Raw genomic sequence first — 25396 nt, forward strand, 5'->3', positions numbered from 1 at the left:
TTGTAGTTCAGAATACAGAAAGCATAGTTAGTATTAAAATATGTAAATTTAAATTCTAGATTATCAGCTTTCTGACATATTTTTGTTTTAAAAATTTACATCTGTGGCCTAAAATTGAGCTGAGTCATTTTTTTTTTAATTTGTCATTAAAGAATTATGGAAAAATAACTTTCTGGGTTTAAAGCTCTTTTATTATGTTTAAACATATTTTGCAGTTAGATTTTTAGACCAAAAAGATGCTTTGGAGCTCTTATAGTAAAAATGTTTGGGGTTCTTTTTATATGTGAATAAGAGCAGGGCCAGAGAATTAAGTGATTTCATGATGAGACTCTAAAGTCTCAGTTATTTGGTTGCAGAGAAAACATCTGAATCTAATACGATCTTTAAGAAATTTTCAGTTTTCATAAGAGGCTAAGCTCTCAAATAATTTAGGAGATTTATTGTATATTGAGATTTAATTACTGTGTTATTTGTTATTTAAAAATTGGGAAGAGTACAGGTTATAAGCTCAAAAGAGAAGGAGTTAAGGAAAAAAAATTGCTCAGTTAGGATAAAAACCTCTTGGAGAAAATCCTGGTCATTGTTGGGTAAATCTTGCTGGCAGGAATAGGACGTAGGTGCTGATAGGTTTTCTTTCTCTGCTTTCACTTATGCATTGATTCAGCATTCAAGGAAGTTCAGGGGAATTAAACAAAAGACATTATCTGTCATGCATAACTTTTCATCTGAAAAGGATGCTATACAGGGTGTCTTTAAGCATAATTTGAGTGTGTCAGAAAGGAAACCAGAGGAGTTGGCAACCACCTCCTTTATATTGGTGTGAGTACGTTGCTTGTTCTAGGGACACTACTGATTTCTGTCAGAGAGTATGCTACTGTGTAACCCTGAAACCCTACTGGTATATATATGCTATTCCCTGGGAAGTCTTGACTTTAGATACAAAATCAGTGAGGCATATTCTCCTCAGGTCTGCCAGAATTAGGGTTAGCAGAAATTGAAGAGCACCTGCATTAAAATGGAGAACATTGGAATAGTAGTGAAAATTACCTGTGTTTTGTCAAATCTTGTTCTATTTGCATATTTAAAATAAATGTAAACTAGTAAATATTTGTACCTCATAGATTTTTAGGAGTAATGTTTTAATAAAGTAAAAAGTGAAAGGGTTCTAAAATTAAAATGTTAGACTGTGTTTAAGGCAGTGAGTCTCATCTGGGGCAGTTTTGCCCCCCAGGGTATATTTGACACTGTCTAGAGACATTTTGGGTTGTCACAACTAGGGGGAAGAGTGCTACTTGCATCAGGCGGGTGGAGGACAGGGATGCTGCTAAACATCTTTCAATGGTACAAGACAGCTCCACAACAAAGAATTATCTAGCCTAAATGTCAGTAGTGCTGAGACTGAGAAAACTTGGTCTAAGGACAGCTTAACCGTTTTGATAATGAGGCTATATACAAAAAATCATGACTTACTTAAATTGAAGGCCTAGTGGTTAGAAGAAAATAATAAGCTTTTTAGTGCTAGGCTAGTAATTTTTAGGATGTTAAGAAACATCATAGGGTTAGTTCCTCTCCCAAATTAAAACTAGTGTAAGGCAATTAATTTCTTTGAATCTTTTTTAAAAAAATTCTCAATGGAAATGGATAGCTTAGTTATATTAAAATCAAATCTAGCAATTGTATCCAGAGGGTTCACATCAATTTGTATTTTAAAAGTAATTTTAGCTATAGTTGTATATAAAGTGTCTTTGAAAGTGGCTGTACCATAATGGAGTCATAATTTAAGAATAGTTTTATTTCCTTATACTAAGTACTCCATGGTTTTACTGTAATGGTTAATTGAATACATTTAAATTATTCTATAAATGAACATTCTACTTTATGGAAAGTATCCCTTTTGTGAAACTAAATTGAATTGAAATATGTGATTTAATAGATATGAATGATTGTAATTTATTTAAAGATATAAAGGAATTAGAGTAAATTGCATTAAATTATTTAGGAAGCTAACTAATTGTAACCCTTGTGGAAACCTTAATAATATCAACCTTTGTTTTTAGCTCAACAGAAGTAGATGATATGCTTAGAAAATCAACAAATCTGCTGCTGACCAGAACTTTGAGTAGCTGTTTACTGAATCTTATTAAAAAACCTCACATAGGTTTGACAGAGGTAGGTTAAAAAGATATTTATAGCTAAATGTTTCATTATATGAAACAATTATTATAAATTAATTTATTGCTGAACATCATCCTATAAAACTAGCTTTCCATTTTAAATTTATTAATAGAAGTGGGTTTGTTTTAAAATAAAAGCGTCATTGTAAATTCCAGTGATGTGAGGGAAAAGGGTTTACATGGGGAATAGTGGATAGCTGATGATGTTAGAAGATATATGGAGATTCATGTTTGCCAGACTTTACATGAAAAGTGAAAATACTCATTTTTTTTACTTGGTGAATGTATAAAATTGGAAAAAACGCTTTGAAAAGTTGCTAGTTAGACTCTTGGTTATTTTTTTTAGATGATAGCATTCATAAGCAGTATTTACAGCAGGCTTTTGAATCAGATAATCAGTTGTATCCTATAATGCTATAATTATGCAGAAGTGGTACACTTGCTGGAAGTAATAATCCTGATTTTAAAAATCAAATGGCTTTGTATATACGTAACCTGCATTTCACTGGAGGCATTTTCTATTTTCTAGCTAGTGCAAATCATTATAAATACCACACACCTGGAACAAGCTTGCAAATACCTTGAGGACTTTATAACTAACATTACAAATATTTCTCAAGAAACTGTTCATACCACAAGACTTTATGGGCTCTCTACTTTTAAGGTATGTAAAAATCTGACTAAAAGTTTTTATTTCAGTTACTGTAAGCAAACTTTTAAAAAGTAAAGACAATTTTTGTTATACACATGATTCCATTGTATTTCTAACAATTGAAAATTAGTGGTAATCAATGTCAACAATGAGCAAATAAATGTCAGTTCCTTTTTGGCATTAAACATCTTGTTAAAATGAAGAAAAGTATATTGATTTTCTATAGCTATATTACATTTTCTTCATGTTTTGAAGACTTAGAGTAGTGCTGAATCAGTCTAACTTGATTTTCTTTCATGTCTCTCAGTTTAATAGTTAATTGTTTATGTAATATATATAAGTGTGTATGTTTGGAAATTAAAATTGTAAGAAGAATTAGACAAGTGTAAGATTTGCTTTACATCCTTTATTGCCTCTGATAATATTGCCTTATTACATGTTATTCAAGTCCTACTCTTTTCTGAATGGACAGATTTTTGTTTTTATAATACCATGGGATATAACAAAACATGAATTAATGGTTGTTTTAAGCATTATGAATTAAATAATTTCATAAATTTGTTATATAAACTTTTATTATTTTATTGGTTTGGGAATCATGTAAATGAGACACTGGCATAGTCTAGCAAAATAAATCCTTTTGCATTGAATAATTTGTTAAACTAATATAAACCATTTGCTGATCCCTTATCTATAAAATAGGCTTGCTAGTTTAACCTCGTAGCCCTTTCTAAGTTTTCTATTAAAAAGAATTATCATCTTCCCTACTCTTGCTATATTATAAATTACCCAATTTATCTCCTAAAATTATAGTATAATCATTTACAGTTAAAAAATTCAGTATACTTGTATTTAGATATAACTAATTTAATGTTAACAGTAACCAGACTTTGCAGTCTAGTGGTTAAGACTCTGCACTTCCAATGCAGGGGACGCAGGTTTGATCCCTGGTTGGAGAACTCATAAGATCCCACGCGCCACGTGGTGCAACCAGAAAACCCCCAAAAACAAAAACAAAAAAGAGTAACCAGACTTTGAAAGTGTGAAGTCCAGAAAAGACCCTTGGTTCCTAAAGTTATCTGCCTGGCCCCCAAATCTTATGCTCCTCTGATGATTCTTGAGCCCATGTTGTCATCCTAATCCATAAGACACAAATGCAGATGATATCTGAGTGAATGAATTAATAAAATTATTTATTAAAACTGAGACAGAAGCTGGACAAAACAGGCGTTCATTTATTCAGATAGTATAGTACAGTAATTAAGCGCATATACTCTGGAGTTAGACTGCTGTGTGACTTTGGCCACATTCTTTCATTTTAATGATTCCTGGTTTTATTATCTACAAAATTAGAATAGCAATATATTATCTACCTCATACAATTATTCTGAGGATTAAAGGGGATACTTAGCACAGTGCCATTTGTTGTACATGATCTGTGCTCTGAGCGCTCTGTTAGGTGCTGAAAATATAGAAATGTATCTCTGCCCTCAAGGAGCTCACGGGAGAAAAAACTATAAAAAGACACTTGACAATATGATATAATAAGTACCATAATATAGGAGGAGACTCCACAAATTTGTAGACATTTATTTATGCACAGATTGATTCTTTGCTTCAATATTAGATTTTACACAATCCTTTTTCTGTCTTGCTCTCTGTCCTTATGTCCATGTGTTACTCATACGCTGTCAAGAAGGGATTTACTAGGGAATGGAGTTGTAAGCATATTTAACTATTAACATTATATTTAATAGGCTTGCTCTGTACTTTGATTAAAACATGAAATGCGTTGACATCTGGTGTATCTAGGGATCTTCAAGCAATTTTTCTTATCAGTTGTAAGTCAAAGAACCACAGATACTGGAACATGATGCCTCAGATTAAGGAATCTTGGAACTACACTTCTCAAAATCTGCCTGTTGAGAGGAAATGTTTAGAAAGGTTAGCTCTGGTCCATCATTCCAGTGGTACTTAAGTTGTAGATATTTAGTTGAAGCTACAACTGCCATAGGATACCCCTTGGGTTTTCTAGGAAATCAAGTTCAGCCTGTACAAATAGTAGAACGTCCTTATTTCTTGTTTATTTTTTGTTTTATTTTTGCACAGAACTCAGGAAACCCTTTCTGTTTCATGATATACAAACAAGAGTTATTTCAAGCTCAGTATTTGAAGGTTAAGTGTTCTTCAGCTCTTCCTTTGATCTGTTTCAAGAGGAATTTGTCTTAAACTGTACTATGAGAAAGCAATTCAACAGGGAGAATCATTAAATCAACATTAAAGTGAATTACTGAGGGAGATTGGGGGAATTTCCATTCACAGTGAATAGTCAATCTGTAGATGATTAAAGTACAGTCTTGATTACAGACATTAGCAAGGATTGCTTAGTTAACCTCTTAGCCTAATTCTTTTCAGTCCAGTGACCTGATCAAATATATTTCTATTTAGTTGCTTAATGATTATAGAAATAAGCACTTACATGATCCTTTTACCCATACCTCCATTTGCTTCCCCTCCAAAATCCCACACATGCATATACAAAGTGGTAGATTTTATATCATATTTGTTTACTTTATGAAATATTATATAGACTGCCTTGTTAGCTTGCCTGTCATTGTACTAAATCTGTGAGTGGTACAAAAGAGGTAAAGTAAGTAGTTCCTGCCCTCAAGCAGTACCACAGCTTTTTGAAATTAACCTGGACCCACGCTGAGAGCTACTTGAAGCTAATATAAGACTTCTAACTGAAAAGATTTGCATCAGAATAGAGGGGAAAATGGGAATACCATTCCCTTTTTAATCTGTGTAGAGAAATGGCCCAGTTCTTTTTCTTTGGCATCAGAGCTTTTTAACTTTGCTCCCTGGAGCTTTTCCAACCTGCCACCCCGAAGAGTCCTTTCCTTTTGAGTCCTGGCAGTGATTGCAACTGTAAGTGCCTAGAAAGAATATGCTTGCGATTCTTTTTCAGTTTGCCTTTTTTAATCTATTGATGAGTATGTAACAAAGTGTTTTTAGGATTATGGCTAAAGTGACAGTGGTAAATTATCTTTGATTAAGGGCTTGAAATTCTCTTCCTGTGGAGCAAGGACATGGTACGTCGACTCTAAAAAAACTTTCTTTTTTAAATGTAACATTCATATATAAGCACACACAATTTATAAATGCAATAATTATAAATAGATATAGCTCAATTAATTATTAAAAAGTGAATACAGACTTCCAATTTCTAGTCTGGCATGTAAAGAGCTGGGAAGTTATCACTCTGTCCCAACAAGTAAAAAGCTGAGAAAACTGAAAAAATCAATTCTTCCTTGATCTTTCAGAGAAGTGAGATCACAGGACACACTGCTGCCCCCAAAATTGGAGAAGTAGGCAAATACAGAGAATCACAACTTAATGGAGTAGAAACCCATAAGAATCATTACTGGGGTAGGAAAACGTGAAGTATAATTAATGAATATTAGAAAATCAGTATGGACAAGTTTGAGAGTTAAAACTCCAGGAGAACCCAGTCTTAGAGGGGGCACCAGGTTCTCCCAGTGAAGATTTGAGGAAAATCCTCTTACATTTCCAGCACGGGCAAGGGAAAAGGAACCATTTTGAAATATGCCAGAGCATTCTGTTCTTTAAGCATTCTGTTTTTCTCAACAAGACCTAACCTCAAAATAATCTATTTACCAGTGCCTAAACTAATGGGAGAAGGGAAACACCCAATTCCAGCCTGCTCTGGCCATCCTGTCCAACTTGAGGGGTGGAAATGAAAAGCACTTGTGCACAGCTAAGGGGCAAAGGCTTACTTAAAGATGAAGACCTAATCGTAGGACTAAAGAACACTTCCCCTCTCCCACTGTCTTACTGCCACATTACTAAAGGCCTAATTACTGCAATTCTTTTCACCCAGTACACCATGTCCAGCTATCAGGAAAAAATTACAAGGTAGACTAAAAGACAAAAAATACAGTTTGAAGAGATAGATACGGTATTAGAACCATATTCAGGTATGTCAGGACTGTTGGAATTATCAGACCAGGAATTTTTTTTAAAAAAAACCTATGATTAGTATGCTAAGTACTTTAATGGATAAAGCAGACAGCATGCAGGAACAGATGGGTAATGTAAGCAGAGAGATGGAGAATTTAAGAAAGAATCAAAAAGAAATGCTAGAGATCACAAACACTGCAACAGAGATGAATAATGCCTTTGATGGACCTATCAGTAGATTGGGCGTGGCTGAAAAAAGACTCTCTGAGCTTGGGGATCTGTCAATAGAAACTTCCAAAACAGAAAAGCAAAGAAAAAAACACTGAACAAGAATATCCAAGAACTGTGGGACGACTACAAAAGGTGTAGCATACATGCAATGGGAATATTAGAAGGAGAAAAAAGAGAGAAAGGAACAGAAGCAATATTTGATCCAGTAATGACAGAGATTTCTCCCAAATTTATGTCACACAACAAACCATGGATTCAAAAAGCTTAGAGAACACCAAGCAGGATAAATACCGAAATAATTACACCTTAGGCATATCATGTTCAAAACTGCCTAAAATTAAAGATAAAAAATCCTTCAAGAATCTAGAGGAAAAAGCTTACCTAGACTAACAAAGATAAGAATTACATCTTACGTCTCTTCATAAACCATGTAAGCAAGAAGAGAATGGAGGAAAATATTTGAAGTGTTGAGAGAAGAACACCAACATAAAATTTTATATGCTATGAAATTATCCTTCAAAAGTGAAGGAAAAATACTTTCTCAGACAAACAAAAATTGAGGAAATTTGTTGCCAGTAGAGCTGCCTTGCAAGAAATGTTAAAGTAACTTCTTTAGAGGTAAAGAAAATGATATAGGTTAGAAACTTGGATCTATATAAAGAAAGGAAGAGCATCAGAGAAAGTACAAGTGAAGGTAAAATTCTTAATTGATCTAACAGATAACAGTTTGTTCAAAAGAATAATAGCAACGTGTTCAATTATGTATGCTTTTATATATATATATAGTTGTGTGTATATATGTGTACTTATGTATGTTTACATGAATGACAGCAATGACACAGGGTAGGAAGGGAGAAATTAGGATTATTTTGTAATTATAAGGTACTCACACTACCTATGAAATGGTGTAGTGTTAGTGTTATTTGAAAGTGGACTTGGAATAATTGTGAAGGTATATTGGAAACTCTAGGGCAACCACTAAAAAAAAGCTAAAAACAAAAAAGAAAAAAAAGTACAACCAATATGCTAGGAAAGAAGAGAAAATGGAGTCATACAAATGCTCACTTAATACACAAAAGACAGAAAAAGAGGAACACAGAAGTAGAAACAAAAAACAAGCACAACAGATAGAAAACAGTAACAAATATGGTAGATATTAATCCAGCCATCAATAGTCACTTTAAACATCTCCTGTCTAAAAACACCAACTGAAAGACAGAGATTGTCAGAGTGGATCAATAAAACAAGACCCAATTATATGTTGTTTATAAAACCCACTTTAAATACAAAGACACACCTAGATTAAAAATAAGTGGATGGAGAGACTTCCCTGGTGGTCCAGTGGCTAAGACTCCGTGCTCCCAATGCAGGGGGCCTGGGTTCAATCCCTGGTCGGAGAAGTAGGTCCCACATGCCGCAACTAAAGATCCTGCATGCAGCAATGAAGATCCCGTGTGCCACAACTAAGACCCGGTGCAGCCAAATAAATAAATTAGAAAATTATTCAAAAAAAATTAGTGGATGGAGAAAGATATACCATGTTAACACTAATCAAAAAGTGGGAGTGGCTATATTAATTTCAAACAGAGCAAACTTCAGAGCAAAGAAAGTTATTATCAGGGATAAAGTGGGCCATTACATAATGACAAAGGGGTCACTTCTCCAAGATGACATAACAGTTCTTAATGTGCATGTGCCTGACAATGGATGGTCAAAATATGTGAAACCAAAACTGATAGAATTTCAAGGAGAAATGGATGGATCCACTGTTACAGTTAGAGACTTCAACACGACTCTTACCAGAAATGGTCAGATCCAGCAGACAGAATATCGGTAAGAACATAGTTGAACTCAACAACACCATCAATCAACTGGATATGATCAACATTTATAGACTACTTATCCAGCAACAGCAGAACATGCATTCTTCTCAAGCTCACATGCAACCTTCACCAAGATAAACCACATTTTGGGGCATGAAACACACCTTAACACATTTTAAAGAATAGAAATCATACAGTGTCTGCTGTAAGACCACAATGGAGTTAAACAAGATATCAATAACAGAAAGATAACTGGAAAATTCCAAATACTTGGAGATTAAACAACATACTTCTAAATAACATGTGGGTCAAGAAAGAAAAGCATAAAAACGAGTATTATGAACAACTCTGTGCTCGCAAATTTGACAAACTAGATGAAATGAACAAACTCCTTGAAAGACACAATATGCCAAAACTCACACAAGAAGAAATAGACAACCTGAATAGGCCTGTATCAATTAAAGAAATTGAATCAATAATTAATAACCTTCTGAAACAAAGCACCAGGCCCAGATGGGTTTACTGATGAATTCTACCAAATATTTAAGGAAGAAACACCAATTATCTACAATATCTTTCGTATAGAAGCAGAGAGAATACTTCTCAATTCATTCTCTGAGGCCAGCATTACCCTAACACCAAAACCAAACAAAGACATTATAAGAAAAGAAAACTACAGACCAATATCTGACATGAACATAGATGCAAAAATCCTTAGCAAAATATTATCAGATTGAATCTAACAATTTATAAAAGGAATTCTACATCATGACCAAGTGGGATTTATCCTATTATGCGAAGCTTGTTCATCATTCAAAAATCAGTTAATATATTCCATCACATCAGCAAGCTAAAGAAGAAAAATCACATGGTTATATCAATAAATACAGAAAAAGCATTTGATAAAATTCAACCCCCATTCTTGATAAAAACTATCAGTAAACTTGTAATAGAGGAGAACTTCCTCAACTTGATAAAGAATATCTACAAAAAACCTACAGTTAGCATCATACTTAATGGTGAGAAACTTGAAGCTTTCCCACTAACGTTAGGAACTAGGCAAGAATGTTCCCTTTCACCACTCCTTTTCAACATCATACAGGAAGTTCTAGCTAATGCAATAAGAAAAAGAAATAAAAGATATACTGATTGGGAAGGGAGAAGTAAAACCATTTTTCTTTGCAAATGATATGACTGTTTATGTAGAAACTCTGAAAGGATTTTTTAGAAAACCTTCTGAAACTAATTAGCAACTATAACAAAGTTTCAAGGCACAAGGTTAAAGTATGAAAGTTAATAGCTTTCCTATTTATCAGTGCATTAAGTGGCTCAAGCTGCCATAAAAAACAAACAAACAAAAAGCCATAGACTATGTGGCTTAAACAAGAAAAATTTATTTTCTAACAGTTCTAGAGGCTGGAAGTCAGAGATTAAGGTACCAGCATGGTAGGTACTGGCTTACGGATGGCCACCTTATCACTGTGTCCTCATATATGGTAGACAGCAAAAGAGCTCTGATGGCTCCTCCTTTTCTTATAAGGGTGCTAATCCCATCACGAGGGGCCCGTTCCTCATGACCTCCTCTAAACCTAATTATCCAAAGTCCCCATCTCCAAATAACATCACACTGGGGGTTAGGGCTTCAACATATGAATTTTGGAGGCACATAATTAAGTCCATAACATTCTTCCCTGATCCCCAAAATTCATGTCCTTGCATCCAAAATACACTCATTTCATCCCAAGAGCCCCCAAAGTCTTAACTTGTTCCAGCGTTAACTCTAAGTTCTTATGTCCAAAATCTTAATCTAAATGTCATTTAAATCATATATGGGTAAAACTCCAGATATGATTCATTCTAAGGCAAAATTCCTCTCCAGTTGTGAACCTGTGAAACCAGACAAGTCATGTGCTTCTAAGATATAACTGTGGGACAGGCATAGGATAGAAGTTCCATTCCAATAGGGAGAAAGAGAAAATAAGGAAAGGGGTGACAGGTCCCAAGCAAGTCCAAAACTTAGTACGGTGAATTTCATTAGATCATAAGGCTCAAGACTAATCCTCTTTGGTTTAGTATTCTGCTTTCTAGCCTTGCTGAGGTGGGGGTTGTGCCTCTGCAGCTCTGCCTGGAGGGAGCCACCCACAAGGCTCTGGGTGGCTGCCTTCTGACCTGTTGAATCTGAGGCAGTGGCCCCCCTTTTTGAACCAAGGAGGCAGCTCTGATGATCTCTGAATTACCTTAGGGGTTATTATTCACTTGTCTTGAAGAATAGCACATTGTTGTTGCTATTAGCTCTGTGGTCCTGTCCTGTAACATCTAAGAAGTCCAATAGCCTCCCTTCATTTTCAAATTGGCAGTTTCTGCTCATGTAGTCCCATAATTTCTTATTTATGTATGTATGTATGTATTTATTTATTTTTGTCTGTGTTGGGTCTTCGTTGCTGTGTGTGGGCTTTCTCTAGTTGCTGCAAGCGGGGGCTACTCTTCGTTGCGGTGTGCGGGCTTCTCATTGCAGTGGCTTCTCTTGTTGCGGAGCACAGGCTCTAGGCGTGCAGGCTCCAGTAATTGTGGCACGCGGGCTCAGTAGTTGTGGTTCATGGGCCCTAGAACGCAGGCTCAGTAGTTGCAGCACATGGGTTTAGTTGCTTCGCAGCATGTGGGGTCTTCCCAGACCAGAGATCGAACCCCTGTCCCCTGCATTGGCAGGCGGATTCTTAACCACTGCACCACCAGGGAAGTCCCCCATAATCTCTTTACCAAGTGATAGTTTAGCTTTACCCTTGGAGTTCTCTTGCTAACCTGCTTTCTCAATTTTTGCAATATGGACAAGTTGAGAATTTTCCACATCTTTAAGTTCTAATTCCTTTTTGCTTAACAATTTTTTATTCAATTCATTTCTCTCTTTTCTCATTTTACTATAAGCAGTCAGTATGAACCAAGCTGCTCTTTCAATACTTTGCTTAGAAATCTCCTCAGCTAAATATCCAATTTCATTGCTCACAAGTCTGTCTTCCACGAAACACTAAAAACATGAACATAATTTAGACACTCTGTATGATACTATAATCGTCGATATATGTCTTGATACATTTGTCCAAACCCATAGAATATATAGCACCAAGAGTGAACCTTAATTTAAACGATGGCCTTTGAATAATAATGATATTTCAGTGTAGGTTCATTTATGGTAACAAATATACCTCACTGGGGGGCATTTGACAGTGGCAGTGTGGGGTCAGGAGGTATATGGGAAATCACTGTACCTTTCTCTCAATTTTGCTATGCACCTAAAACTGCTCTAAAAACTAAATTATGTTTAAATTGAAAAAAGTGAACTCACCCATGTAATTATGAAATCAAGAAATAAAACATTAGATAAGTAGTATTGTAGAAGCCTTCCTCATCCCTCTTCCCAGTTATTATCTCTGCCTTTCAGTACTGACTCTTAATAGTACTGATTAGTTTTGTCTGTTTGGGGCACTATTTATATGGAATCATATATAGTGCATCTTTTTGTGTATCTCACTTCTTTCACTCAATGTGATATTTTGGAATATTTCATTTGTGTTGCTGCATGTGGCTGTAGTTTATTTTCAATTCAGTGTAGTATTCCATTATAAAATTTACTACAATTTATTTTCAGCTACTCAGAGACTTGTTTTTGCTTTCTTCTTGATTATTGACTGCAAATGTGACCTCTGAATAACTGAGGTGTTATTGTATGAATAAAATAAAATTCTTATTTATTTAAATTTTAGTGGTAAATATATAAATTCATAAACTGGATATAATCATACTTTTAAAACTAGTAAGGTATTAGGAAGTTTAAAAATTTCTCATTTAAGTTATAACTGTTACATTATTTTACATATAAAGTTGATTTATTTCTGCTTTGCTATAACACTTGCAATATTATTTCTTGACTGATTAATTACATTTCAACTTCTGATTACTCATGTGCTTTGTACATAGTCTTGTGTTATTGGTGGAGTGTTCCTTTGTACAACTTCGTGTTTTATTTATGCAGCTTGGTTGTCATTTTTAAAAGGTATGTGACATTTATTTCTTCTGTCACTCATTACCACCAGCTTCTCCTTATCTTCCCCCCATTAGAGAGGGCTGCATAAAGCAGTTTCATGCTTGCAGCTGATTTAATACATTTGAATGACATAAAGTCCTGAAAGATAGATCAGAAAAAAGCAAAAAGCCAAAGCTTAAATATTTATTGAATAAATAATTAGTTTAATTATACAGAAAAGTAAAAAATGGGGATGATACTTCGCCAAAAATATAAAAGCTAACAGAAAAAAAAAAGTATTTTTCAGCTCTGTAAGCAAAAGAGGAAGATCACAAAATTTATGGACCCCATTGATACGTGAATGTGCTCAGCTTTCTGTTTTTCTGTAATTTATCATCAGTAGTCAGTTGCTTACAGCAAATGCCTCTTATAAAGGTGTGGAAAGCAGAAACAGAATAGGGAAGAAAATGGTTGAGGATACTTTAAAAAGCTGTTTATATCAGATGATGTGCAAACCTGATCACAAACAACCTAGATTACCTAAGAAGTGGCAGATGCTACTCCAAAGCCCCTAGACATTCTTAAAAACTTTTGAGATACAGAAGTCCCTGAAAACTGGAAAGGTAAATATGTAGCACTTGCCTTTTTAAAAGAAAAAGGAGGTAATTTGGTAATTTGAGAATTAGAAAATGATTCAATTTATAATGATTTACAACAGTCCCAGATAATCCAGAAGCTGGATTTTTAATTAGTGTAGACTCTGATTCTAGTTCAAAACATATATTGCCCTTTTTGGCCTATTGTTAGAAGTGGAGTAGCTTAGTAAGTGGCTCTGTGGTAGACTTAGGTTTTTCTAGGACCTACTTTGGTAAGGAGCAAGAAATGAAATACTTTGTCCTGGGACTTCCCTGGTGGCACAGTGGTTAAGAATCCACCTGCCAATGCAGGGAACATGGGTTCAATCCCTGCTCCAGGAAGATCCCACATGCCGCGGAGCAACTAAGCCCGTGCACCACAACTAAGCCTGTGCTCTAGAGCCCATGAGCCACAACTACTGAGGCCATGTGCCACAACTACAGAGTCCACATGCTGCAACTACTGAAGCCCGCGTGCCTAGAGCCCGTGCTCCGCATCAAGAGAAGCCACTGCAATGAGAAGCCCACTCACCGCAACAAAGAGTAGCCCCCACTCACCACAGCTAGAGAAAGCCCATGCATAGCAATGAAGACCCAACGCAGCCAAAAAAAAAAATAAATAAATACTTTGTCCTATCTAAAGTGAGGCTTTGATTGTGTCCCAAAGGACATTTTAAAAAATATATTTATTTATTTAGTTTCAGCTTCAGGAGTTGTGCATTGGCAGGCGGATTCTTAACCACTGCACCACCAGGGAAGTCCCCCAAAGGACATTTTTCTGGGACAAATCAATAATTGCTTGGAACTTTTCATCTAAACTGATAGTTTTGGACTGGGAGGATATATTAAATCATATTTATAGAGCAAAAATCTATTTCTATTGTACTGTGCTAGTTGCTGAGGAAGGGTTGTGGAATGGTTTTTAACCACTAGGATTTTTTAATCTAAAAGGGCAGATAACTACAAAGAAATAACCACAGTGTATAACAAATAGAAAAATGTGGTCCTGTAGACGTGTTTGATTTGGTTTTATAGCATTTGGAATCTCACCTTTAGATTCGATTTATGCTCCATAGTCATCCTGCCTGCCACAGTCACCTTGCCAGTCACACTCATTTATGTTTCCCTGCCTGGACCCTGAAGGCATTTGGGTATTGCATCAATTTGGAGCATGGATAGGGTTGCAATCAGCAGAGATGAGGGAAGGGAAGAACTGGTATAAACCCGTTCTTAGAAGCTAGAAAGCTCAAGATCAGAAAGTTCAGAGATCCTGAACCTAAAATGCAATGACCCAGCAGAAGGGATATAAAATCATATTTATTTATTTTGTGTTAATAAGCATGCATATTTTGTTTAAAAATCATGTTTGGTTTACATGTGTTTTGAATGTTTCTTCTGGGAGAAAATATAATTCTTTCTCGACAGTTGGTATCAGTTTCCTGAAATTCTGTCTTCAGCTTCTTTTTCTCTCATCTGAGCCGTAGCTTTCTGTGTGCTACTTTAGCTTTTATTATCTTTTTTTTTTTAATATTTATTTATTTGGCTGCTTCGGGTCTTAATTGTGGTACTCGGGATCTTCAGTCTTCGTTACAGCATGTGGAATCTTTTTAGTTGCGTCATGCAGGATCTAATTCCCTGACCAGGGATCAAGCTCGGGCCCCCTGCATAGGGAGCACAGAGTCTTAGCCACTGGACACCAGGGAAGTCCCAGCTTTTATTATCTAACTCTAGTTATCTTAAGAAGAGTTTTGGATTTGCCCCATGGCAATTGTTTAGGTATAATTAAATGTAACTCCTACAGTAATCTGTATCTCTAATGGAACAGTTAGTATACTATTTGTGACCTGTTGACTTTAGAGCTATGAGATTATGCATCCCTGATTTATACTACATGTTGACTATGTTCTTTTATGAAGAAATATCTTTTAGGGACTTCCCTGGCAGTCCAGTGGTTAAGACTCCATACTTCCACTGCAGGGGGCACGGGTTTGATTCCCGGTGTAGAACTAAGATCCCTCATGCCCCGTGGCGTGGCCAAAAAAAAAAAATCAAAGAGTTTTCTAGAACTTTATGAAAACTTCAGTTCTTATAATTAATATAAACTTTCTTTCACTTTTTACATTTGACCTCTTAGTTCATTGTGGAGCAGATCTTGAGCTTTGTTTAATCCAGAGTGTTATTGGTCAAGAGGTAATATATGATTTGCATGTATATAAGGCAACCAAGCATATCCTAAAACCTACAACTTTTATTTTTGAATCACAGTAATATTGTATAATGAAAAAACCTAGTGATAAGTAGCCATTTCATTAAATTAAGTTGACGCATAAGGAAGCAAATCATTTTTCTTTTTTAATTGATTTAGGTGCCAAATATAAGACTACAACAACTTTCCTTAATTGTCACACTGATATCTAAAATATGTAAATAAAAAAATCGTAATTTTTAAAATTGGCTCCTCTTTCTGCCTGTCTGATTTTTTATGGTGGTACCACCATTTTTCTTGCTTCCTTTCCTGGAAAATCTGGAGTTATCTTAGATGTATTTCTTTTTAACTGCTCCTGTCATATCCCTTCCCGCATCATAACTGATTACTAGGTTTCTATGTTTAGTCTTATCTACTTTTTTTCCCTCTGTCTATAGTATCACTAGTGACGTTGACTAACGAGTTGGATGCTATATGCTACTAACATTTAGAAATTTCCAGATCAATAGCATAGGTTATCAAAGCATCACTTCTTGAATTAAGAGCAGGAAGAAATTAGCTAGGGAGGACACCTTCATTTTGACTATTCCAACTTCATCTCCTGCTTAGATTTTTAAGGCTCAGAAAAATGTCATAGAAGTGTTCCCCTTTCTCCAAATAAGTAATATTAAATGTAACCTTTCTTCTTCTAGAATGTTCAGTAAAATGTTTTAAGCCACTTGTATTAATCAAGGAAACTAAAAGAAAATTGACAAGAACTGATAGAAAACCCAACTCGAACCGTCTTAAACAATAGAGGGAAATTATTAGCCACTATGACTGGAAAGTCCAAGAATAGGTCAGATTCCATGTAAGGCAGAGCCAGCTACTCAGGAAATGTCACCAAGGACCCAGAGTCCTTTTATCTTTGAACTCCACTTTATGCAGTTTTGGCCTCATCTTCAGACTGTACATGGTGGGGCAGCAGCTATAGGCTTTCTCCTCTGGTAGTAAAATGGCTGCGAGGTCACAGTTCCAAACCTTATATCCTCATGCACTATCATCTAAAAGAGTGTGTCCCTCTACTAGCTGCTAAGGAACTACCTGTGGGTAAGAGGATGACCATGGTTAGTTGACTTAAACTCATCAGGATCCATCCTTGGCACTAGATCAGTCCTATCCAGACCAAATAGAGCTGTGAATGGGAGCAGAGTGATTTTTCCAAAATGCATCTGGGGACTTTTCCAAGAAGGGGGAATGGATGATAGACAGTAAATCATAGATGTTTACTAAAATACTCAGTGATATTACTACTTATCTTTTATTCAGAACACACATGCTTATTGGTCTGTGAGGTCTAGCATGGAGTTTGTGCATATGTCTGTTTAAAAAAGTTCTTAGGGTGATTCTGTTGCACACCTGTGGTTAAGAACCACTGATAGGGCTTCCCTGGTGGCACAGTGGTTGATAGTCCGCCTGCCGATGCAGGGGACATGGGTTCGTGCCCGGTCTGGGAGGATCCCACATGCCGTGGAGCGGCTGGGCCCGTGAGCCATGGCCACTGAGCCTGTGCATCCGGAGCCTGTGCTCCGCAACGGGAGAGGCCACAACAGTGAGAGGCCCGCATACCGAAGAAAAAAAAAGAAAAAAAAGAACCACTGATAGCATGGTATCACTTACTTCTTGTACATTGAAATAAAAAATAGTTCTCAAGTTATGTGGCGTACATTTCTGTCTCCAGAGGGCACTGTTTCTTTAACAAGCAAAGGAGGAATTTAATTGCTTTGTTTATAAGCTGAATCTTTTAAAATTTAATTTAGGAGTTAGTTGATATGTTCTTGACTTTCTGGTCAGGTCATAAGGATTGAAGAGTATTTCAGTTTCACCTGTAGTATAACTACCCAGGAAGTCCAAACTAATTTTCTTAACAGCCTCTGAATAACAATTAATGATCTCTTTTAGAAATATCTTACCAAATAATTCAGTGTATCCTTGTGTATAAATACAGGAAAAGTTACAATGAAATCTTTTTCTGTGTTTCTTTCCTTGCTCCTATTTCTTTAAAAATAAAATGTAGTGAGTCAGGTCATGCACCTGTTTTGTAATGATTATATTTGTCTGGTTTATAAAATAAGCGGAATCCTTAGTCCTTAGCAAAGTCCTTTCAGGTGTTAACTTTAAAACATGTTTCTGGACTTCCCTGGTGGCGCAGTGGTTAAGAGTCCGCCTGCCAATGCAGAGGACACAGGTTTGATCCCTGGTCTGGGAAGATCGCACATGCAACTAACCCCATGCGCCACAACTACTGAAGCCCATGCTCTTTAGGGCCCGCATGCCACAACTACTGAAGCCCGCGAGGCTAGAGCCCGTACTATGCAACAAGAGAAGCCACTGCAATGAGAAGCCCGTGCACCGCAAGTAGTGTAGCCCCCGCTCACCACAACTAGAGAAAGCCTGCACAGAGCAACGAAGACCCAGTGCAGCCAAAAAAAAAGAAAAAAAAAAAGAAACACGTTTCTGCCTAGAACTGCTGTCCGAAATTTTTCTTTCACACAGCACAGCCACTGACTGCCTTAGATTTCTTTGTTATTATAGCCTGTTGAAAGTATTAATAAGCTTCTAAAAATAAAAAATACTCCTCTCCCAAACTTCATTTAAATTTATCTTAATCTGGATAGTATATGGGAAAAGTGGAACCTGTTCTTGATGTCACCTCAGAAAAGTAGATCAATCAGCAAATTTCTAAATAGTAACAGCAAAATGTAATAAATAAATTTTGAGTTTTTTGTTTATTTTTGCTTAGTTCTTTTTTTAGAAAATTAGTGGGTTTTGAATCACTTTATCCAGAAAGCATATAATGACTTTATTTGACTATAATGTGAATAGTTTCATCATCATCACTTTTATAATTTTTCTTCCTTCAGATAAATACAGCATTTGTTTTCTTTCATGACTTCAAATTTTCTAGATTTTTGGACCCTCTCTCCATCTCAGATTTTGGTTAATATTTTAATTGTCCCATATTGCTTTTTAAAAAATCTAGGAAAATGCGAAATAACATCTTCTTTATTTTAATGAAATTCTGTAGAGTAAAAAGGGAAATTAAGTATACCATTGATTTTAAAGGTAGATTTAAATTAGGATTTTAAAAGAATAGCCATTTAAAAAAAAAAAATCTAGAATTTCACCAAGTTGTTTAGCTCTGTGAGTTTGGAGGAAAGGGGTCCCTTGATACTGGTTTTTAAAATTTTGTTAGGTATCTTGTTCCCTTTTTGCCTATGTTAGAGGCATCCCAGAAAAGCAAGAGAAATCATATGTAGCAGTCTGAGTGCAGCAGATAGGGAATGTAGTAGAAGATGGGAGCAGTGAGACTCCAAATTTTCTTTGCCTGGTGATAGAAGGGAAGTGGGTTGAGCATTATGGGATGCTTATACAGTTCTGAGCTTTAAGCCTCCCTTATCCAGCTGCCTTCCAGAATTGCAGAGATTCAGTAAAGGTAGTGAGACATGAAACAGAGGGGGCTGATGATGAACACTGGGGCAAAATGCAAAGTGGTAATAATAAACACTTATATTGCTTTGAGAAATTGACATATAAGTGGTATCATTAATGTGTGTAATGGTTTAGTTCTGTAGCCATAAGCATTTGCCATCTTGGGTACCTGCCCCTAATGCTGTTCAGCAGGCTAAAGAGAGATATATATTATTGCCATGACTAATTGCTGCACATTAAACATGACCCCCTTTCCATCTCACCACTGTTTCATGTTTTAAAAAATTATTCTGTGAATGTTTAATACCCAATTTTTTTCTCCCTTACATGCAAATAACTACAATTAAGTTAAGCTAATTGGGCAATTTGAAAGGCTTGAGATTATACTAGTTGTCTCAATACAGTTCACTTAAGAACTGTAAACATTTATTGAGCATTACTAAGTACCCAACACTAGTAGGTGCAAGGAAACTAACTTTTTTTGAGCACCTACTAGGTACCAAGTACTGTTAGGTATTTTACATTAATGGTAGAAACTTGTGTAATGCTCAGAACAGCTCTCTGAGTGATGATGATGCTCTTTTCATAGATGAAAAACTAGGATTTACAAAAGTTAAGTAATTTGCTCAAGATGTAAAGATAAGTGAAATAGTGGCCATCGAACCTCTTCTTATTTTCTCAAACCCCTGGCTCGTATTTTTTATAGATAATTTTTCCATTATTCATTATTAGCAAGATGGTGATTTCTTTTAATGACTACAAATTTCTTGACACTTCTGTCCTTAAGAAGTGGGGATCTATGTCCCCTCCCCTGGAATCTGGGCAGGCTTGTGACTGCTTTAACCAGTAGATGACAGGGAAAACAATGTTGTGAGACTCTGAGGCTAGGACATAAAAGGCAATGTTGTTTCCACCTTAATGCATGGAACACACATGCTTGGAGGCCTGAGCTGCCATGTAAAAAGTCCAGGTACCCTGTAGCCACCGTGCTGTGGGGAAGCCAAGCCATATGGAGAGTCTGCCTATCCAGACATGTGAGTGAAGAAACCTCCAGGTGATTCTAATCACCCGCTGTTGAGTCTCATTCTCAGCCTTCAAGTCATCCCAGTTGAGGTCCTGGATAGAGTGGGATGAAGTCATCCTTACTGTTCCTTGTCTGCATTCCTAACCCATGGAATCTGTGAGCATAATAAAATGCTTGTCATGTTAAGTCACTAAGATTTGGGGGGTAGTTTGTTACTCAACAATAGTAACTGGAACAGCAAGTGACATAAACCTTTCCAGCCCGCATGATCTCTCCTTTTTCACTACACGTTTACTACACATGTAGTCATTACTAATTTGTTAATATTTATTCATCCTGTGATTATTTCATTTGAGGTACTTTTCTATCCCAACTAGGTTATAAACTTCTTTGAGGCAGGAGTGATTAAAAAAAATTTTTTAACAAGTACTCATCAACTGTCTACTCTGTTGCAAGCACTGTTCTAGGTACTGAGGATTAATCAGTGAACAGAAACAGATGCAAACTTTCTGCCTTAATGGAGCTTACATTTTAGTGGGTGTTTTGTACCTACATTACCTAAGAGTATCAAATTTATAGTGGCTGATACAGTGTTATTGATAAATTCTAATGTTAAACTCCTCAATCTTAAGATTTTTCTGAGTAGAGTTGCATTGCATTAGAAATTTTAACAGAGCTTAAGTTGCTGTAGTTAATTTTATTTTGAGTCAGAACTCATTTAGCTACTGTCATATTTAATAATTATTAAAATTTCAGTTAATAACATTACCTTATCTTAAATTCCTGTTTATTTAAAACAATGTTTGTTTTCCTTTATAGTTGAGAAGAGACACTGTTGAAAGTTTTTGTTATCGTGTCAAATTTGTGTTAGACCCCTGAGTAGGGAGAACAGAAAAATCTTTCTTGGAATTCCTGTTTCAATCCTACTGTGTAGGCAAGCATGCAAATGGAAAGATGCCTACCAGTAGTTAGTTTTCTTCAACCCAACGTGAGTAGTAAGTGGTTAGACATTGTGAAAATTAGAGAGGGAGCCAAAAAAGCATTGAAATGCAAAAATGGTACGTTTTGATTATCCATGTTTACCTTCTCTTACACTGTTCTTTTTTTGAAAATTTCTTAAGGCACACAAACCAAGGTAGCAAAGTAAGAGTTCCTGATTATATTTTTAAAAGTTACAACTCAAATGACATCCCTTCTACAAAGCTTTTTATCAAATAAGAAGTAATTATTTCCTCCTTTGTTTACTCAGCATACTTTGTTTTAAACCTCTAATGTAGCACTAACCATGTTTTGTAATATTGTATCTCTTCTTGGATTGTGAGATCCTTGAGGGTGGGAGATATCTGTGTCTTTGTACTGCTGTTATTCATAGATATGATATAAATGATATATTAGGTTAAACTGTATGCAAATATATTATGGGACTGATAATGGTGAGTGATACTTAGGTCTCTTCTTAGTCAAGATATGAATCTAAATAAATCTAAATCTTTTTGGCCGTGATGTGTGGCTTGCAGGATCTTAGTTCCCCGACCAGGGATTGAACCTGTGCCCTCGGCAGTGAAAGCTCAGAGTCCCAACCACTCGACTGCCAGGGAATTTCCAATAAGTATTAGTTTTGCCAGAAATATCACATTGCCACCACCACTGCCCCCAACCACCATCAAATTAAATCTCGCTCTCAGCTCTACTAGCCAGAGTGGCAAGTTGTCCACCCTCCTTAAGGTGATAAAAGGAATTCCAGGGCCTTTTACAGTCTAAAAAAAAACTGAGAGAAAGGCAGAGATTGTTCTAGTTTTAACTTTCAAAATGCTTTTTGTCCAAGTCTGTGTGATCCTTTAAAAGAGAAGCATAGGCGTGAAGATCTTTTGCCTTGGTTCCAAAAGACACAATGCCTAATCTTCAGTCCCCCAACATCCCTCGTGCTGTTCTGTCAGAGTGCCGCTGTCTAAGTGAGAACCCACAACTCTTATTTCTTCTTCTAGCTTCTTAAGTTGGAAGTCTAGGTTATTGATGTGAGATCTTTCTTCATTTATAATATAGGCATGTATAGCTATAAATTTCTCTCTAAGCACCTCTTTCATTGTATCCTGTACGTTTTGATAGTGTGCTTTTATTTTTGTTTATCGCGATGTTTTTTGTTTGTTTGTTTTCTTGGCCTCACTGTGCGGCATGTGGAACTTCCCCAACCACATCGAATCTGCGCCCACTGCAGTGGAAGCGCTGAGTCTTAACCACTGGACCACCAGGGAAGTCCCTCAAAGTAGTTTTTGATTTTGATCATGATTTCTTCTTTGACCCATTAGTTATTTATTGGAGTCTCTTGTTTAACTTCCATGTATTTGTGAATTTTCCAGCGCCTTCTGTTATTAATTTCTAATTCCATTCCGTTGTGGTCAGAGCATACTTTGTATGATTTCAGTACTTTAAAGGTTTGTTTTATGACCTAACGTATGCTCTGTTCTGGATAGTGTCCTACGTTCACTTGAGAATAATGCATGGTCTGCTAATGTTGAGTTGAATGTTCAGTAGATGTCTGTTAGGTCTAGTTGGTTGATATTGTTGATCTAATCTTCTTTGTCTTCTGCCTACTCAGATTTGCTGTTGAACCCCTGTAATGACTTTTTCATTTCATTTATTGTATTTTTCAACTGCAGAAATTTTATTAGGTTCTTCTTTTTTAAAAGTAATTTCTGTCTCTTAATTTATAGTCAATTTTGTGAGGTATGTTCTCATATTTTCCTTTAGTTCTTTGGTTATTTTAAATAGCTGATTTTAAACCTTTGTCTTATAGACCAGTGTCTCATAGTTTCTTGTTTCTTTGTGTAACTTGTAAATTTTGTTGAAAACTGGACATTTAAAATAATGTAACGTGGATGGACCTAGAGATTGACATAATAAGTGAAGTAAGTCAGACAGAGAAAGACAAATACATGATTTCACTTATATGTGGAATCTAAAAAAAAGGTACAAATGAACTTATTTGCAAAACAGAAGTAGAGTCACAGATGTAGAAAACAAACATATGATTACCAGGGGATGGCGGGGGCAGGGATAAATTGGGAGATCGGGATTGAGATATACACACTACTAATAGTAAAATAGATAACTAATAAGAACCTAGGAGGAGGAGGATAACTAATAAGAACCTAGGAGGAGACTCTACTTAATACTCTGTAATGGCCTATATGGGAAAAGAATCTTAAAAAAGAGTGAATATATGTATATGTATAACTGATTCACTTTGCCGTACACCTGAAACTAACACAACGTTGTAAATCAACTATACTCCAATAATATTTTTTAAATAAATAAATTAATTAAATAATGTAATGTGGCAATTCTGGAAGTCAGATTCTCTTCTCTCCTCAAAGTATGTTGTTTCTTCTTGGTGGTTGGTTGGTTGTTTCATGACTTCTCTGAATTAATTCTGTAAAGTCTGTATTTTTTGTTGTGTGTGGCCACTTAAGTCTCTGCTTGGTTAGCTTAGTGGCCAGCTAATGATTGGACATAGATTTCCTTAAAAACCTGGAACCAATCAGTCTCCCAGTCTTTGCTAAGGGACTCTCTGTGTGTATTGGGGCATGCCTTCAGCAATCAGGCATTTGACAACTCTGCATTAGCCTTCACTTCCTGCTTGCCCAGAGCTTCGGGGTCAGCTGTAAATGAGAGCTTAGAGCTTTCTCAGGTCTTTCCTGAGCAGGTGAACAGGCCTACGCATGTACATAGTCTTCTAGGTTCCCAGGAATATGTCAGAGCTTTTCAAAGCCATCTATGGACATCTCATTCCCCAGTTTTTCCTTTTAAGCTTTTTGGTTAGCTTATTGTATACCCTAGCTATTATCTACCACCTGAGGTATCTGTGATGTTAAACAATTGCCTATAATTGTTTTTAACAAATGCCCCCAAGAAAAAGGCTTTCTGCTCTGGACAATCACCAGTTTAGGTCATATAAAGACATCTCTGCAAGTGATGTCTTCCAGGGAACCACCAGATAGGTCAAATAATGATAATTTTCTGGGAATGTGGCTTTGAAGGAACTCCAGTCCATTCTGCCCCACTTTGTTCACTGACAGGCTGCTGGTTTGCACCACAGTTGTGGGATGTTAATTTTCAAGGATACTGTGGAGCTGGACCCGGGCAAGGAGAGTGGAAATGGGGCACATCAAAACATAACAAAGCTTGTTTCCTTACCAAAATTCAGAAATTTTTCATGAATAATGCTGCTTGAATTGCTACAAGTTTTGAATTAATTTCCAGACTTCTAGAAAAATTGATTTTTGACAACTTTTGCTAGTTTTCTTGATGCTTTTATGGATCAGAAAATGTTTGTATATCCTTACTCTGCTATTTTTGCATCACTCCCTTTGTTTCTTTTCTCCTCCTTTGAGAAGTTAACTATTTTACGGGCAGCGGTGGGGGTGGGGGGCTATTTGACTCAAAACACCAGTAAGTTTCTTTTCTTCTGTGATGGTCCAACTTAATTTCCCTCAGTGAGTCAACAGATGGGAGTGGTCTTCTGCATTCTTGACAACTTCCGTTTTCCATTTCTTAGAGCTGTGAGAACAATTCAGAATTGATAACTAATAAGTTCTACTACCAGATAAAGACAAAAAAGGTGATAGTAAGTTTGGAAAAAAAGTGATATCTACTCAAATAAATAGAGTACTTCCAGCCAAAAATCCAACAGTTTTCTTGGACTTTGAATAAATATTTAAAATGTTAGACCAAAGAAAAATAAAAAACAAAATTTAGAATTTTAAGAAAACTTGTTTTATTAACTGCTTCTATAACTGTTTCTTACTTTTTATGTTGTCTCCTGTCAGGATGCCCGACATGCAGCAGAAGGAGAAATATATACCAAACTTAATCAGAAAATTGATGAATTTGTTCAGCTTGCTGATTATGACTGGACAATGTCTGAGCCAGATGGAAGAGCTAGTGGTTACTTAATGGATCTTATTAATTTTTTGAGAAGCATCTTTCAAGTATTTACTCATTTGCCCGTAAGTATAAAAAAATTTCAAAAAATTGTTATAATTTTGCTTTCTGAAGTATATTTTAGAATTCAATTTTAGTTGGAGGCTTACTTGTTTAAACCAACTTCCTAGCTTGAATATTTCTTTTCTATTTTTATAAATCAATTTGTGAAGAATCTTAGCCATTTTTTACTGAGTAAAA

At 35.9% G+C, this 25396-nt stretch overlaps 1 protein-coding gene across 5 annotated transcripts in view; it reads left to right on the plus strand.

Moving 5' to 3' along the window:
• EXOC6 (exocyst complex component 6) overlaps nucleotides 1–25396 on the plus strand; it is a 205402-nt gene that overhangs the window by 103473 nt on the left and 76533 nt on the right. For all 5 annotated transcript variants that reach the window (XM_060126179.1, XM_060126181.1, XM_060126180.1 and 2 more), the window contains exons 16-18: nucleotides 2058–2169; nucleotides 2704–2838; nucleotides 25042–25221. In XM_060126179.1, coding sequence (XP_059982162.1) covers nucleotides 2058–2169; nucleotides 2704–2838; nucleotides 25042–25221 — 427 coding nt within the window. The remainder of the gene's footprint in view (nucleotides 1–2057; nucleotides 2170–2703; nucleotides 2839–25041; nucleotides 25222–25396) is intronic.

Source organism: Lagenorhynchus albirostris, chromosome 16, assembly GCF_949774975.1.
Source record: "Lagenorhynchus albirostris chromosome 16, mLagAlb1.1, whole genome shotgun sequence".
NCBI lineage: Eukaryota > Metazoa > Chordata > Mammalia > Artiodactyla > Delphinidae > Lagenorhynchus > Lagenorhynchus albirostris.